The sequence below is a fragment of the Quercus robur genome, chromosome 12 (genome assembly GCF_932294415.1).
Source record: "Quercus robur chromosome 12, dhQueRobu3.1, whole genome shotgun sequence".
Classification (NCBI taxonomy): Eukaryota; Viridiplantae; Streptophyta; class Magnoliopsida; order Fagales; family Fagaceae; genus Quercus; species Quercus robur.
This window is the reverse complement of record NC_065545.1, coordinates 10760714-10778781: the sequence shown is the minus strand read 5'-3', so window position 1 is coordinate 10778781 and position 18068 is coordinate 10760714. Positions and strand designations below refer to the sequence as shown.

Here is an 18068-nt window from a genome sequence, read left to right as displayed (position 1 = left end):
ATCCCCCCTTGCTATGCCTTAGTGTTCCTTTTATAGTGGACATGGCCTGGTACCCCAGGCAAGGACGTCCCTGGTCTGCTGGGTAAAACCATGTCCTTTAGAACCTAAAAAAGTGCATTGGGCAAATATTTAGCTTAATTAGGCAATTATAACTCAAAATAGGCATTTGACTTTAGCTACAGATGAAAGATTCCTTCTTGGAAAGTCAAAAGAGTGGGTGGGCTGCTCAATGCAATGTTTGACAGTTTTAATTGAAAGTGACAATTGAGAGGAAATTGTGGAGAGGTGTCATGCACATGGGGAATTGAGTTTTCTATTGGTTCATGCATTCCAAGCAAATATATGAACCAAGGGAAACCTTCAGGATCCTCCTTTCACCAGAAATCACTCCCCTACCGACAAAACCACTTCTCCCTTACTATCCACTCGGGATCCCACGGGCTTGAATTATGGGTTACAAAGATAATACCTAATTTTGTTGGATTTTTTAATGGTTTTTTTGCTCGAAATATGAACATACACCTTGGCTTTCCCATATGTCAGCCAAGGTCCTCTTCACAAGGCTTCAAAAGGACACATCAAGATCCTAAAGCCTTGATGTTGATTCTTCTTGCTGCATATCTTCTGGCCCGACTGGGATCCTTCTTCTTACTGCATGTCCTCTGGCCTAACCGAGATCCTCTTCTCTTTTCTTTATTATTATTATTATTATTATTATTTCTTTCTTTTTCCTTATTTTTGGGACTTTAGGCCTTCATGGTCCTTCTTAACTTCATGAATTGAGTTTTCTTTTGTTAAGGCCCATTGTCTTTCCTTACTTTTCATGGAATGGGCTATCATGTAAAATTTTGGTCCTCAACATTAGCCCCCCGAGCTCGTGGGTTACCTGTAGCCCACGAGCGAGAAAATAAATTGTTCTTGGACACTTTCCTGGTTTGTAGAACCAATGTGTAGATCAAATAATTTTTGAGGGAAACTCCAAAGGAATTGCTACACTTCCTTCATAGGATGAACTAACATGTTGCGAAAGATTAGAATTCACCTTCATGTTAGTATTAAGCTGTAGATTGGTGTTCAACAAATCAACTTTGTCAAATTGACAATGATATATGTGTATCTATATATATATATATGTATAACCAAATTATATTGGTATTGCATTTGATACTAAGAGTATATTTCTAGCACTAGTGTTTGTTAGTAGTTCTAAGATATGCTTTTTTGAAAGTAGCATACAAAAATCATGTTGAATGCATATTAAATCTCAATATAAGATAGCATTGCTTTGTCAACAAGATTTTGTTTGTTTTACAAAATAGGTTGATTGAGGGAAGCCCCCATGAACTTTGCCAAAGATATTATATTCATTGTAATACATGCTTGCTATGGCTAAGGTGAATAACACCAAGATGTTTGCCACATGAGATTTTTAGTCTATGAATAGTGACTTACCAATGGGACCATGATATCATAAATCATTGAATTATATAAAAATACTGATTTAGAGTCTAATCAAGGCTAGCTATTCTCCTCAATTTGAGAGATTAGAAACTTCCCTGAGGACATGACTTAGAAGGCTTAAGAACGTCTCCACGCCTTGCTTTAGCTAAAAACCTTGCTCTTTTGGTGGATGTTCTTGATCTTTGCCTTATTCTTTTTCCAGATTGCGAGAGATTGAATAGTATTTCAGATTGCAGCAAATTATTCATATATCATGCCACCAATTATATTGTTGTTGAATTGCTATATACCATATAGTTCATGAGCCAAAGAAAATAACAGTGATTGAACTTATGTACAGTAAAGTTTGCACTAGACTTCTCAATTTTTATCAAGTGAAAGATATATCTAAGGAAAATTTTTAATCTTATCTTAGCCCCCAGTGTATGCACTGGAAAAGCCAATTGCCAAATAAGACATAGCAATAAAAATTACTTCATGTAAATGAAACCATGTGAGGATTTCAACCACACAAGAATTCCAATTTTTGATTTTTGATAATTGGTCAAGTAAGAAGACTAAAATATTAGAATTTTCATTTTAATCTACATGAATAAAGTATTAGTGCATGGGTGATACCTCTTGCACAACATTTTACAGTGTTTTGATATATTCAAACATGGTATTAATGAGTGGGCTTACTGAAAGGGTACCTTTCTTTTGTTGAATCGAAGTACCTCCAAGCCTTTGGTGAGTTTGCACCTTGTAGGAGGAGGGAAATGTTGCTAGCTGGCTTGCAATGTCATTGACTAATCTTTTTGTATAGAGATTTGCAAAAGTATCCATGCTTTTGCGGCTTCGAGTGATGTACTCGTAGATTTTTTTTTACAAACTCACCAAGGAGGTAACCAATTCCTTTCGAGGAGGTCAATCTTGTGCACTTTATACACCCACTTTTGGGTTTTCATACCCATTTGAGGCTCTTTCTCTTTGTACCCCTCGTTAGGCCTTGCTTGCAATTTGCACCCTTTGTTAGGACGTGCTACAGCTTGTACCTATTGCTGGTACATGCTACAGCTTGTACCCATTATGGGTACGTGCTACGGGTTGTACTCATTGCTGGTACATGCTACAAGTTGTACCCATTACTGGGATATGCTTACAATCTGCACCCATTACTGGGATGTGCTACGGCTTGTATCCACTGTTGGGATGTGCTACAGGTTGTACCCATTATTGGTACATGCTACAGGTTGTAGCCATTACTGGGATATGCTTACAATCTGCACGCATTATTGGGACGTGCTATTGCTTGTATCCATAAACTTTTGCTTTTGACCAGTTTCTTGGTCGTACTTGGAAACTTTTGCTCTTGGGCAATTTCTGAGCCATGAATTTAGAAAATTTGTTCGAGGCCAAGTCCTGGGCCAGGTACATGGAAAATTTGCTCTTCCCAAGTCCTAGGCCATGTCATTTGGAAAAATCTGTTTTGGCCAAGTCCTGGACCAAGTACATGGAAAGTTTACTCTTCCTAAGTCCTGGACCATGCCACTTGGAAAATTTGTTATAGTCAAGTACTGGGCCAGGTACATGGAAAGTTTGCTCTTTCCAAGTCCTAAGTTATGTCACTTGGAAAAAATCTGTTTTGACCAAGTCCTGGGCTATGTCACCTAGAAAAATTTGTTCTAGCCAAGTCCTGGGCCATATCACTTGGAAAATTTGTTCATGACCATTGAATTTTTCAATCTTCAGAAAGGGTTCCTTCATAGCCCCCTATTCTCAAGTGGGGTCACTGAAATGATTGCTTTTCTTTTCTTCAAAGGGTTAAGGATTTGTTTCCTTCTTTGAGAATCTTCTAAAATATCCTCTCTTGGTTGTGAACAAATCCTTCATGGAAATACTCTTCTTTTATGAGTCATCTAAGGTTGCTCTCACTAGTGAACTGGTGGCTAGGAGGAGCTCCACCAAGATGATTCTGTCATGGTGTTTTCTTCAAATGGGGGATCCTCTTATGGGGATCGTAGAAGAGGAAGGCTTCCTCTAGGCATGCTCATTAGAGGGTGACTTGATAAACCTCATAGTCTATTTCTTTCCAGGGATTTCTACCACTACTACTTTTCTAGGAATCTTCTCACTCAATATGTACTCCTTTTCTTCGGGGAACTGGAATAATAAGTCTGCTACAACTTAGCTTTTGATAGCTCTGGGGATGTTTTAGACCTATGTTGTATTGGGAAATTAATATTAGCTATTGGGCCACTCTTCAAGATTGCAAGGGCTAATGGAGGAGGGCTTTTATTGGATGAGAGCTCATCACCAATAGGATTTGGTGGTATGAAAAGTAATGATTCAGTTGTTGAGATGCAGGACCGCCAAATACACCTTTTTTAAGTTGGGATACCTTATTTTGGTTTCCTTCAATGCTCTGTATGCTTGGGATCGGGATCCCAGGTACATCAATAATGATTTTGCCATGGACTAGTATACATAAGGTAGGTAAATGATTCATGATCTGTTGAAATTTTATGAAAGACATTTGGTTGCTTAGCTCCCCATATGAAAGCATTCTCCTTTTTTAACAGTTTGGATAGTCCACTAGTGATCAAGGTTGGTCTTGGTGTGAACTTCCTAATTTAAGAAATTCTTTCCAAGAATCTCTTGAGTTCCTTAACCGTGATATGCCTCTTCACGGTTGATATTGTTGTTGCCTTGGTTGGATCTATAAGGATATCGATGTTAGGCAAAGGAAATTTATCCTTTGGGCGTGCCTTATTTAATTTGAGAGAGTCCATACCAATAAATCTTCATACTTTTTCAAATAAATCTTCATACTTTTTCAATAAATCCACCAGTTGTGCTTTTTTATTTTATTTTATTATACAGATAACTGATTGTCGATGATGATAGACCCTAGGTTCCTTGGGTCAACCCTCAGGTTTACTTCTTCCAATTCCTCATTTGGTAGGATCTATGCCTTCCTTTCCATATCCATAAATTTCTCTGAGATCTGCACTTGGGTCATCATGTAAGATCATCGTTTGGGATCCTTCTACAGACTACATTCAGGTCCTGCATACATTCGTAAGTAGTATATTAGCCTTCTTTTAGGTTCCCAAACAGCTACACATTCTCGGGATCTCGATGAACTTGTTTACTTCTTTTATCTCATTCTATCCAAGGGATCCCTCAAACTATGGGTATTGCTTCCTTCTTCTTCTTCCAAGACAGGAGCCCCTAGGGTCCCTGATGCAAGACACTTATCATCTGTGGCCAACTCGTTGTAAAACATATTCTCTACAAAATTTACTTCTCTTTGACTAAAAGGGCTAGGATCGGAAGAGATCCTTATTAGTCTTCCACTTAACCTTCTCTTAACACATTGATGGTATGTTGATGGAATTAAGCAATTTTGTGGGGCCATGGTCGCCCCAATAGGATGCGGTAAGAAACTTTTGAGTTGATCACATGAAATTGAGTTAAAAATTGCTATGGGGCCTACTTTTAGAGCCAATTGCACGTACCCTCAGTGGATTATGTGTCTCCTTCAAATCCCATTATTCTCACGGGTGTCCCCAGGATCCTCTTACCAACCATGCCTAAGGTTTCCGATGTACTCTGGGAAATGAGGTTGAATGAGGCTCTTATGTCTATTAGTGCTCTCTTAATCTGGACACCATTTATCATGGATGTTAGATAGAGTGGTCTTCGATGTTCTGGGTACTCATCCTCCATATCCTCGTCCATGAAGGTTATTACGTTGGTGGTTTTTAAGAAGGCTTTGCATGCATGAGTTTCTGCTGCAAAGCGCTCTATTCCAGCATCAGCTGCCATATTCATAAGGGATTTTGTTGCAATCCTTCTTACCTCTGGCCCAAATCCCAATCAGTCGAACAAGGATCTGAGCTTGGGGTTCCTTTGGGATCTCTTCTTGGGCTATCATGTAAAATGGTGGTTTAGGATCCTCTTGCAGGTTACATTAAGGTCTTGCGAACCTTCATAAGCGATATTCTGCCTTCCTTCTAAGTTTCTTCTCCTTTTTGGGATCGAAGCCCTCTGGGATCCTGGAGATGGGATATTCTAACTCATCGTATCCCTTGGTTCCTCTAAAATCTCTTCCTGCGCTATCATGTAAGATGGTGACCCGGGATCCTCTTATAGGCTACATTTAGGTCCCATGTGCCTTCATAAGCAATATTATGCCTTCCCTCCAAGTTTCTTCTTCTTCTGGGATGGGAGCCCCTAGGATCTTGGAGATGAGATATTCTTCAGTTGGAGCAGACTCATCATAGAATATGTTTTCCTTAAAGTTTACTTCATGCTTAATGAAAGGACTAAGGATTGACAACAATCTTTATGGGCTTCCCATTCAGCTCCTCTTTCATGTACCAGTGGTATGTTAGGAGGATCAAACGATTCTTGTGGGGGAACCATGGTCGGCCCTTAAAGCTAGTTGTAGGTGTCCTTCAGTGGACTCTGTAGCTCCTCCAAATTTTGTTATTTCCATGGGTGGCCTTAATTGTTGAGCTGCAATAAATGATAGATGCACCATATAGTTGTTGAGCTTTCAATAATATCGATTTTGCTGCTGACTTGCAATATAGTGTTTCTATTGATTTTCTTCAAAATATATTCGAGGTCCACCGCACAATAGGCTTTACCCCCCAAGACATGAGGCAGTTGTTGAATCATGCTTGATCCACCTTCTCTTGATGCTATTATGGAACTTCTATCCATTTTCCTGATGCCTCCATTTTTCTTTAACCACTTTACTTTGCTAGATCCACGGAAGTACATCAACTTTGTTGGAACCAAGAAACTGTTTCACTTTGCTAGAATCAAAAAACTATTCCATCAAGGAACAACTCAAATTTTTTTTAGAACCAAGGAACTACTCCATTTTGCTAGAACCGTGGCTGGAACCAGGGAACTACTCAGCTTCTTTGAAATCAATGAGCTACTCTATTTTTGTTGGATTCATGTTTGGAACCAGGGAACTACTCAATTTTTTACTGGAATCTAGGATCTCCTTTGGAATCAAGGATCTCCTCAGCTTTGCTAGGATCAAGGATCTCCTAAACTTTACATTCCTGGAGTCAAAGATCTCCTAGGCTTTGTTGAAATTGAGGGTGTACTCAACCTTGCTAGAATAAAGGATCTCCTCAGTTTTGTTGGGATCAAGGATCTCCTGAACTTTGCTTTCCTGGAGTCAAGGATCTCCTTGGCTTTGCTGGAATCATGGAACTACTCCATTTTGCTAAATCCATGGGCGGAGCCAAAGAACTTGTCCATTTTGCTAACTTGCGCCATATGATGTTATTATCAAGTTGTTGCAAATTCTTTAGCCCCACAACGTGAGGCAATTACTTTGCTATGTAATTTACATTTCATCAAGCCTCTTTGATTCGTTTACTTCTTCTTCATTTCTTTTTTTATTTTTTTTATTTTTCTAAAAGAAATGAAACAATATTATGAATTTTTTTAAAAAGAAAATAAATTAGCCCCCAAACGTGAGACAATTGCTTTACTATGTGGCTCATACAATCTTTATTTTATCAATCTTTTTTGATTTGCTCACTTCTCCATTTTTTTTCTTTAAAGCAATGAGACAATATCATGATTGTTTAAATATTACTACATGACTCCTTTTACCCTTTAAAAAAAAAAAGAGTTGGGCAATGATCCATTATGTTCAAAATGTAAAATGGAGAAAATAATGATGCATAAAACTTATCTTGTGTTGGGAAGTTCTCCAAAATTCCATAAGAGTCCCTCAGTGGGACGTTCTTTGGAGGAACCCGCACTTTTGGGATCTTGATGTTGAATGCACTAAGAGGAAATTTCCTTCCTCTTGGTGTTTCCTAGCTTTGGAGCCATGCTTGCGAAGGGACTGCTTCTTCCCTCTCCTTTTTCCCAGTCCCCAGTGGAGTCGCCTTAATGTGTGGGTTCTTTTTTTTGGAAAGTACCTAAGTCCATTGATGACAAAGGATCTTGGGTCTCTAAGTGTGGATGGTTGGATTGAGTTCGGTTCTCCACAGCCTATTGGGGTTGTTATATGAACCGGTTTGTGCGCAAGTCATATAATGCTCCTTAAGGCAAAAAATGATATTCCTCTTAAGCAATAAAATACTGGTGTCCTAAAATGACCATTTACTTTTACGAAATAAGTAAAATAATTATTCATAATATTCACAATGAGAAAGAGATTGAAATAGAATATTTAAGACTTATCTTTTATTGTGTGAACATTTAAGATAGTTCCTTTACTTGGTTTCCCAAGCATGATGTCGTGGTACTTAGGGTACTAGGCCTGTAATCCATGGAACCCAGAATGCTGATTCCTTGAACTATAATATCTTTTTCCATGCTTATTATGCAATGGAGTTTTGCCATTTCCCTTTACCTCTATAAGTCTTGCATAAGAACACACTATACAATACACATATCTTCAAATAATTGTTAGTTTCTTAAATTAGGATATACATTTTAATACATATACATATATGTAAATGAATTTCATGAGAATGATTTAGCCGCGAGGATCTTGGCCCTAATTCTCACAGACTTAGTGCTTTTACACAAGACTTGTGAGATTTGGAACTCAAGTCCAAGTAACTTTGCTTGGGCATTGCCTTCTAAGATAGTTAGGTGAGGAGGATTTTGTGAGAGAGAGTGATATTTGATGTGTGCATGTTTTGGCATATGTTTGTTTGGACGCTAAGTGATATTTTGAATGATCTCAAGAATATGGGACGAATTCCTCCACTTTGGCTCTCTTATTTTGTTCCTTTTCTCTCCCCTCTCCCTTGTTGGGCTCTTAAAACTCTAAGAATTATATTTTAAACCTCTGAACTCTCCCATTTTTCCTCCATTTGAATCCCTCCTTGCTATGCCTTAGTGTTCCTTTTATAGTGGACATGGTTTGTTACCCCGGGCGAGGACGTCCCTGGTTTACTGGATAAAACCATGTCCTTTGGAACCTGAAAAAGTGCATTGGGCAGAGGTTTAGCTTAATTAGACAATTATAACTCAAAATGGGCATTTGGTTTTAGCTATAGATGGAAGATTCCTTTTTGGAAGGTCAAAAGAGTGGGTGGGCTGCTCAATGCAATGTTTGATAGCTTTAATTGAAAGTGACATTTGAAAGGAAATTGTGGGGAAGTGTCATGCACATGGGGAACTGAGTTTTCCATTGGTTCATGCATTCCAAGCAAATATATGAACCAATGGAAACCTTTGGGATCCTTTTTTCACCAGAAATCACTCCCTTACCAATTAAACCACTTCTTCCTTACTATCCACTCGAGATCCCACAAGCTTGGACCATGGGTTACAAAGATAATACCTGATTTTGCTAGATTTTTTAATGGTTTTTTTGCTGGAAATCTGAACATACACCTTGGCTTTCTCATATGTCACCAAGGTTTTCTTCTCAAGACTTCAAAAGGACACATCAAGATCCTAGAGCCTTGATGTTGATTCTTCTTGCTACATATCCTCTAACCCGACCGAGATCTTTCTTATTGCTGCATGTCCTTTGGCCTGACCGAGATCCTCTTCTTTTTTCTTTATTATTATTATTTCTTTTTTTTTTCTTCTTTTTGGGACTTTGGGCCTTCATGGTCCTTTTTAACTTCATGAATTGGGCCTTCATTTGTTAAGACCCATGATCTTTCCTTACTTTTCATGGAATTGGCTATGATGTAAAATTTTGGTCCTCAACAGTTATATATGTACACATTTTGAAATTATGTGTGTGCATATATATGTATAAGAACTGTCACTTTTTGTAAGCTTTATATAAAAGTATAAAACCGTTCATTTTCTAGTGCTTTTTCCTTCATTTCTGCATGTATCTATTGTTTTTGTTTGAGGTCAGATTGTGTGATCAATTACACAAAATTACCATATAAATTTTTTTATTGAGTAAATATACTAATACTTAGCATATTTGAAGTTGTTTCGGCCTTGATCCATGATCAATTGGCCTTGGTATGTTCCTATTATATATCCACTAACTTTTGGCAATGTAATATTGTGATTATAGAAAAGTGAGAAACAATCATGGAGTTGGATTGGCACTTCATCTTCATATAATTTTGTCCTTGCCTGTCCCACTTTGCTAGTGGACCATTTTGGTTGAGTTTTAGCTAACCCACTTCAATTGGTGGCAATGCAATGATAATGAATTTCTTTTGCCTATAGCTAATACTTTTTTCTTTTTTCTTTTTTTAACTTTATAATATGAATCCGTGTAATATAAGGTCCCATACATATTCAAGGGTTGTTGACCTGTATGAAGGATCATTATTATCTATTTAAAAATGTTTATTTAGTCGATGAACATGACATGAGGTTTAAGTAAGTCAAATGAAGAAACTAAAATTCACAGCAGAGGAAAACAAGTCATAGAGGGACCACGAACTTCTGGTGGGCTTTCACTTCAGTTTTTGTTTTTCCTCTTTCGTTTGATCAATCAAATCAAATGTAATGTCTAATATCTATGATATAATAATATTGAAACGAAAGCATTAGAATATTTGTATGGTCAGAATTTTATCCTAAGATGTCATAGATCACGTAGTTATTTTAATTCAGACGACTCTATTATTGCATACTAAACAGAAGAGTAATAGGGTAATACTATTGACAAAGTTTTTTTTTTTTTTTTTCATAATCTTAGTAGTGATAGGACATTGGAGTAATATCTTAATCATGAACCCACCTTAACAGTTAGTGAACAATTTTCTGTCTCCAATTTTATTGTAAATCCAAAAATGTCCATCTTTACAAGGATATTAAGTTTGGGGCTGCTCTAGAAATTCTTCCCAATAAATACAATGGGATGTAGAGATAGAGAGGGTATATTATGAGATGATCTCATAAGATCATCCTATCATAGTATGTAGAATCATACATATAAGATACATATAAGATCCACCATCTAACCAGGTCTAGTGCACTTTCAGTGTTTAAACAACATTACACATATTTTCATACATTTTTTCATTCACATGTATTTCCAAAAAATACAAACAACGTTACTAGAACAATATTACCAAACGGACCCTTGATAATTGGTTTTAAATGTTAAATTAAGAAGAAAAAAAAAAGGTATTTGATAAATTAAATGTCCTATTAACTATTAAGAGAATTGTCTTTTACAATAAAGAGAAAAAAAGTGTGTTTTCGAATTGAATTCTTTTTAAAAAATAACAATGTTATAAACACAATAAATTTAATAACATTCAAATTTTTAGATTGTCAAATCTATATATAATAATAATAATAATAATAATAATAATAATAATAGTAGGTGAAGTTAAGAGAAACTCAAATTAAAATTCTAAATTAGAGTTCCAATTTTGTGCCATATGTCATAATTTATTTATTCTAAAAGAATTTTATTTCTTAATTTTAGAACCAAATGTGGGATCATATCATAAATATTCATCTAAGTGAGTTATTAAGTACAAAAATCAAAGAGTTTAGAATAAATGAATCGTAAAAAAAATATAAAAAAAAATGCTTCACAATGACTTTTTTAAAAAAATGGACAATTTACATCTTATACCTAATAATATCCTTACAAATTTTTTTAAAAGTTAACAAAATATAAAAATGACTATCAATATTATTTAAATTAAATATATAGGAATTATATTTTGCATCTTATTGTATATTTTTAAATATATCCATGCATATGTATGAGGTTACAAGCTAGTTATGATTAATGCAATGTCACTTGCACTTGAGATTATACTTTACAACATTTATATTATACACGTGTCACAACCTATCACCTCACTCATGTGGGAAAAAAAAATGTTGAAGTTATTCATTTGAACTAAAGTTTTTTAAGCAAAAATGTGTTTTCAGTTTTCATAACATTAGCACATTTCATCGGCTTTACCAATAAAGTGGTGTCCATTTGGCAAAAGCTTTTTTGCCTTTTGTTTGTTGACAATTTATATTTTTATGAGTTGTAATTCTCTTTAAAAATTTAATAAAATTATAGTAGTAATTTTTTTAAAAAAATAAGCTAACATTTATCTTTTTATTGCACATTTAGCTTACAAATTAGCGAAAATTATATCTTCTATCTCAAACTTAGCAAACAAGCTATCGAAAACTTAGCAAATAAACTATCGAAAACTTTGGAATACCATTAACTATCGAAAACTTAGTGTTTTTTTTTTTTTTTTTCTGATAATTCAACCACTTGACCTCATTTTTCATATTTTTAATTTAATTTTATAAAGGGCACACGTCGAATGAGTAGACCGGGTATATCCCCACGTGGCCTACCATATATAGCAGGTACTCCTATCTCTCCCACCGCCCAGCGCGTGCAACAAATCCTCAGATAAAATTCCCGCAAACTTAATATATTTATTTATTAATTTATTTTCCAAGTCCACTTTTGTTGGATGATACTCAACATATTTATAATATTTTCACAACAAATTACACTGAGATTTCTTTTCTCACAAGAAACGAAACCCATCACTCCCTTTGTCCCAATTCCAAATACACATACTATCCCTCAAACAAACACACAAAAAGAGGAAGAAAAATAGAGCCAAAGCTTTCTCTCTCTCTCCTTTACACTATAACCCTCACTCCCACCAATTCCTGGAAATTTCCAATTCCCAATCGTAAAAGGTAAAACTATTTCCCCCACTCCCCCCTTTTTCCCAAAAAAGGAAAAAAATTTCCCAATAACAGTCTCAAATTTGTCCCCACCGAAATCCAAATCCATCACTTCTCGCTTTCAAATGTATTCGTTCTTATCACCTTCTTTTAGGGTTTGTTTGTTTGTTTGTTTGTTTGTTTTTTGTGCTCGTGGACGGTGATTTTGGCTTTTCGGCTTACATGTTCTTTTGTGATTCTTCGTTTCTCATTTCCTATGCATGTATTGGTGTGTGTCTTATGGACCCTGAGTTTGAGCTGGTTGTTTCGTATGCTTTTTGGTTTTCGTTTATTTTTTTATTTTATTTTATTTTATTTTTCTTTCAATTCCTGCGTTCTGTTAATACGGAAATTTCAATATGTTTGTGTGTTTATTTCAGTGATCAGCTTGTGATTAAGAGTTATATGTGAAATTATGGATCGGGGAGTTATTGGAATTAGGTTTGTGTGATAATTGGATTGTTTTTTCTGAGTTTATATGATTGGTAAGCTAGAGAAAGTTTGCAATTCTATTTTCACAAACTTAGGTATTGTTGTTGGAGAGGAATGGAGGGGTTTGAGGTTTGAAATGAATTATTGGTGGTTATGTAGGTGAAGGGTTCGGGTTTTATATATGTGTATATATATATATATATATATATATTTTTAATAATTGTTTTGTGTGAAGATTTTTTGTATAGTAAATAGTGATTTGGTTGTTGGGTTTGTGAATTATGTGGTACTTTTCAATGGGAAGGGATAGGTATGGAGGGTTTTGGTGCTGATTTTGGCATTGTTGAATATTTTGCCAACACTGGTTTTGATACTCGCAGTGGTTCGGTTTTGATAAATGAAGTTCCTAGCTTAATGGGTTAGCTCTGTTGTGTGGTTGGAATGCCTAGCTTAGCTGGGGTTGTCCTTAATGTGCTTTGATCTCTATTCTATTAGAATTTGTTATTGGAAATTGTGGTGATTATTTTGTAATAGATACCATGAAACTGGTTATTATTTTGCCTTATAGATACCTGATAGTTGTTATTTCACATTTTGTGTTCCATATGAGCTTGAGCTTGAGTTACTTGCAGTTTTAAGCTTGTGCTGACTAGTTGCACATGTTGTATAGGAGAGATTCTGTAGCTGTATAAAACCTAATATTTATAATTTCTTATCTCTTATCTAATAGAATGTGTCATTTTTTAGTGTCACAGAAGGGGACATGCTGCGCCAAATGCTGATAATTTTAGGTGGAGAGTCGAGATAAATTAAAGGAGATGGGAGGTTGCTGCTGTTGTTCTTCTAGGGCAGCTGAACTGAATAATACGGTGGAGTATTATTATGTCAGTTTAACATTTTCCTAACATAAGATGCTTTTCTTCTCCACATCACTCATGTTTTGCATACATAATTCTATTGCCTATATATATAAAATTTGTTTTTATTTTTAGATCGTGAATAAGTTAGATTGCAATATGATAATAACTGTCCTTTTTCCCAGGCTAAGATTACTTATATTAATCTAGTTTAGTTGTTGATGGTGTTTGTGTGTGTGTTTTGTGAGATAGTTGAAGTAATTCAACTGCTCAATTATGACCGATTCACTTTGTGGTCACACTGGAAGATTACTAAGGTATCTCTAGCAAAAGCTCAGCCTTGTAGCCCTATGGAGGTTGACTCCAGCAAGAGCTAGTCTTTTCTAAAAGGTCGTACCCAGACTATCCAGTTCACAAAGCTCCTACTCTTTGCGGAGTTTGGGAGATGTGAATGGTAGACAGCCTAACCCCTTCTTTTTTTGGAGAGGCTGATTATTGGACTTGAACCTGCAAAGTGTCACTTTTGCTGGAAGGCAGTTGCCATCACACCAAGGCCTAACCTCTAAAGAGCTAGTCTTTTCTAATCATCATTATCCACACTAAAATATTTGACTGCCTTTTGTATTTAAGTCCACAACAATTTGTTGGGGGGGGGGGGGGGGGTTTACCTGGTGGTAATATCTAGTTAATGTAACACTGCACAGTTATCCTGTTAGTCTCGAAATTTTATTGACAGTCTGAGAGAACAAATGGTTTGTTATAGTGGAATTAGCTCTTCTATGTAATACTTGCTTTGTATTATTCAGAAATATTTGTGTAATCGCATGCTGCTAATGTTGGCTGCATCATGGCTCTTCATCTTGTATATCTTATTCATGCTCTGTCAACTTTTTCTGCAGTACCCAAGAGCATCAGACGAGCATGTGCCCTTATCTCACCATGGTGGTGCCTCCGCACTCTCTTCAGGGCTCCTGGTTGATACAAATCTGGATACATCGATTCCAGACACTTACAGACCACCTCCTACACCTATGCCTTATGATGTGGCTTTAGGGCGTCCTCAAACTCCTCCAGTGGCTCAAGAAATTTGCAGCAACAAGAGTGATGCAGCAGTGCAAACAACAAATTCCAATTCTGTTGAAGAAATAGTTGGAGGCAACACTCAAGAAACTTTAACAGAATGTGAAGATCTTAAGGAATCGGAACGCAAATTGCAAACCAATATTGATCTTGACTCTGCAAAGGATTCAGAAGTTGAACTTTCAAAGTCAGTGGAAGCTGTTTTTACTGCAATGGAGGAAGAAGATGGTTGTCCTGTTTGTTTAGAAGGTAATGTTCTTATTGTGATTTTTTAAAAAATAAATTTTATATGGTTGTAGGCCTTTTCATTGCGGCTTTGGCTTTTCCAGCTGCAGTGTTATCTTCTTTTGCTAGTAATAATGTGACATTCAGTCCATTGTGTTTCGAATAGAGAATTTATGGATGGATATTTTTCTCTTCTTCTCTGCAGAATATGATGATGAGAATCCAAAAATTACCACAAAGTGTGAGCATCATTTTCACCTTGCTTGCATTCTTGAATGGATGGAAAGAAGTGATTCCTGTCCTGTTTGTGATAAGGTCTGCCCCAATGAAACAAAACTTCCATTTATTTTGTGAATGGATGAAGGGTACCATGTTTGATACTGAGAGTGCTCTGTTTTTCATATGATGCAGGAGATGATTTTCGATCCTCCTATTGATTAGCAGCAATCAGAAGCTCACTTATGTTCAACCTTTTTGTTGCCTGAATCATGGTCTGAGCAAAGGTTACAACCCATGAGAGTTCTCTCTCTTTTTTGTCCTTTCTTAAGTGGCAGCTACAGATTGGCTGTGGTTTGGTTATTTTGGTTCTGAAGGAATCATGCCCATTTCAAAAGCGTAGTGTCTTTGTGCATTCTCTTTTCTTTTAAGCCTTGAAAAAAAAAGAGTAAATAGAGACTGCCACCATACAATCCCTGAGGTCCACTATCCATTTTCTTTCATTCATCCATAGTGCTTTGATTTTCATGTTATCAACAATATATTGGCTTCAGCTGCATAGAATTTGAAAGGATTGCCTTGCTACTTGCTGGTCACATTGATTGTCCAAAGATACAGGTTAATTTCCCATACAAAAAAGTTATAGGTGAACTTTTCTCTTTCTGTCTCTCTGTGAGTATCACTTTTCTGTTGGTCCTGCATTATGTGATCCAATTTTCCTCTTCACTCTCTTGATTTTTTCCTGTTTCTGTGGGTTGTTTGTTGTGAGATTTAATCTGTATAAGGGTAGGGAAATATAAAAAGAAAAGACATGTTTTGTTTCAGATTCTTCCTGTAAATAATAGTCTGATTTTGGCATTATTAAGTTTGATTGAATTGGTTAACTTTTAGATTTGCATTATACATCTTCAAAGGTGCAGTTTTTGTTTTCTCTACTAACAAATTTCTGGTAGTTGCTCTTCTTTATGAGCATCTGAGGGGTTGCTTTCATAAGTAATGTTATCTGTTTTGAGTCTTTTGACTGGTTGACTTGGCCTCATGTCTAATAAAAACTTGCACATGTTTGGGACCTTTTATTGATAGTTTACTGGTGTTAATGTGCTCTAATGCATAAGTATATACAGACACTTCTCTAAAGCATGGTTGTTTTACTGACTTCATTTGAAGCAACAACTACTTATATACTGTGACGGAACAGTGCTGTCTTCCAATCCCTCAATACCACTTCCTCTCCCCCCCCCCCCCCCCCCCCCCCCCCCAAAAAAAAAATCCTCTCTTTTTCACGGTGCCCCCATGGTGTAGTGGCCATTTGAATTGTGTTAAGATGTAGATGGATTGTGTAATGATGGAAATTTACATGATGTAATGGTGTGACTTGATTTTATGTGTTGAGTATATATTAAATAGAGAGAGCTCTCAAGAAATCCTCTGAGGGCCTCCTCGTGCTAGTCTTTATCCATATAGAATAATGTGGTAAGTTGAGTGCACATTTAATGTCCCTCTCCCCATTGTCATGACAATTGAATTATAAAATAAGCACTAAATGTGAGCATGTCTGGCATTTATTTTTCTACGTTATGAATTGTTACTTTCTAGCATTGAGTGTGGACCTGCACCCATTAAATCAAAAGTGATAGTCACATGTTTATTTAATTTTTTAATTAAGTGATAGAAGAATCTCAAAATTCACAATTCTAGTACTTTATGATAGGTTTTTTTTTTTTTTTTTTTTTTTTTTTTTTGAGAAACAGTTTTTGATAGGTTGAATACTAGATTATCGTTTGAAAACATATGTAGCACATTTGAAAATACTGGAAATATGAGTGTTAATTAGCTTAGTCTTTTGGTAATGAATTCAAGTCAAACCAATAGAGCTAGATTATTAAACAGGTTAAATGAATCATGTTCGTATCAACTCAATACGACCTATTTATAAAATGGGTTAATGTATTGTGATATGCAACTCAGTAAATATTTTATGTTAGGGTTGAAGAGTTTTGTTGTAATTGATAAAAAAAGTTGTTTTCAGTTAAATAATAGTTTTAAAAACTGGAATCGTCAAGGAACTGAAAATGGGTCTAGTTCTCAATTTTTACCGGTTGAATCAGCAGTTTTCACGGTTGAACCGTTGGTTTTTACTAGACTGATTTCGTATTCGATTCCCAGTTGAATCGGTCTAGTTTTTAAAGCCATGGGTTAAACTCATACATTGTTGTGTTACAATCAAATACAATGACAAATTATGTGTTAGTCTAGTCAGATGTAGCAGGTGCCTTACTTATATCAAAGGTGACTTTGCTGATTTATTCATTAGTAATCATTTGTTTGTGCTAGGATCTACTGAAGGCTTTGATGCCATTGACACCACCTCTGGATCGGCCTACTTTCCAGTGAAGTGGGGTAAATTTTTTGTTTTGTTTTGTTTTGTTTTTAGAAGATCAGGTCATTATTGTCTTGGAGCTCATCGAGCTTGGAATCATTTAGAGGGTATTACGGCATTTAGAGGGTATTACGGGTTTCACATACTGCTATTTTTTTTGTACTTTTGGCTGAGCAATAGGTTACAACTTACAAATATTTGGTTATGAATTCTAATTGATGGTTGCACTTGCAAGGAGTAAGTACCAATTGCAATAGCCACCTACGTTCTGCTTCGTGTGTTAGTGCAGGCCTTTTGTGTATGTAATGAAAATGTTTTCACGTTTTCATTTACATGCTTCCAAATCATAGAGATTATCAGCTGTGTATGTATGTATCGTGTGTAGCAGTGGTGCCTTGAAATTTGAAAATACATTGCTACCTACAATGGCATGTGTAACATTTAATTAAGTTAGTCTTAGAGATTGTCATTGAGCTATAGTTAAACCAATAATTTATCTTTTATTTTTATTGTTTTAGGCCAAAATCCAAAAAGACCTCTTGGGATTTGGGTTAGTTGTAGGCTGACTTTTAGAGCAATTGCGTGTGGCTCTAAAATACAAAAAATGTAAAAATTTATACAATATAGCATAAAAAACACACACATCAGACCTTGTATAGCCTGGTAAATTTCCAATCTCGCTATAATAATTGTGTATATATACACGGTTACTGTAGCTTTCTATTTCATTATTTAAATATTTTCTCTCC

At 35.8% G+C, this 18068-nt stretch overlaps 1 protein-coding gene across 8 annotated transcripts; it reads left to right on the top strand.

Annotated features, from left to right (window-relative positions):
• Nucleotides 1-11937: 11937 nt before the first annotated feature.
• Nucleotides 11938-15800, top strand: LOC126708760 (probable E3 ubiquitin-protein ligase RHB1A). 8 transcript variants are annotated; one of them, XM_050408691.1, is made up of 5 exons: nt 11938-12102; nt 13309-13430; nt 14318-14747; nt 14929-15038; nt 15135-15800. In XM_050408691.1, the coding sequence occupies exons 2-5, from the start codon at nt 13380-13382 to the stop codon at nt 15162-15164; spliced, it is 621 nt and encodes a 206-aa protein (XP_050264648.1). In that variant the 5' UTR covers nt 11938-12102; nt 13309-13379; the 3' UTR covers nt 15165-15800. The 8 variants fall into 8 exon arrangements, with proteins under 8 accessions (XP_050264648.1, XP_050264643.1, XP_050264646.1 ...); XM_050408686.1 differs by having other exon boundaries at nt 11939-12102; nt 13309-13445; XM_050408689.1 differs by having other exon boundaries at nt 11949-12217.
• Nucleotides 15801-18068: the final 2268 nt, after the last annotated feature.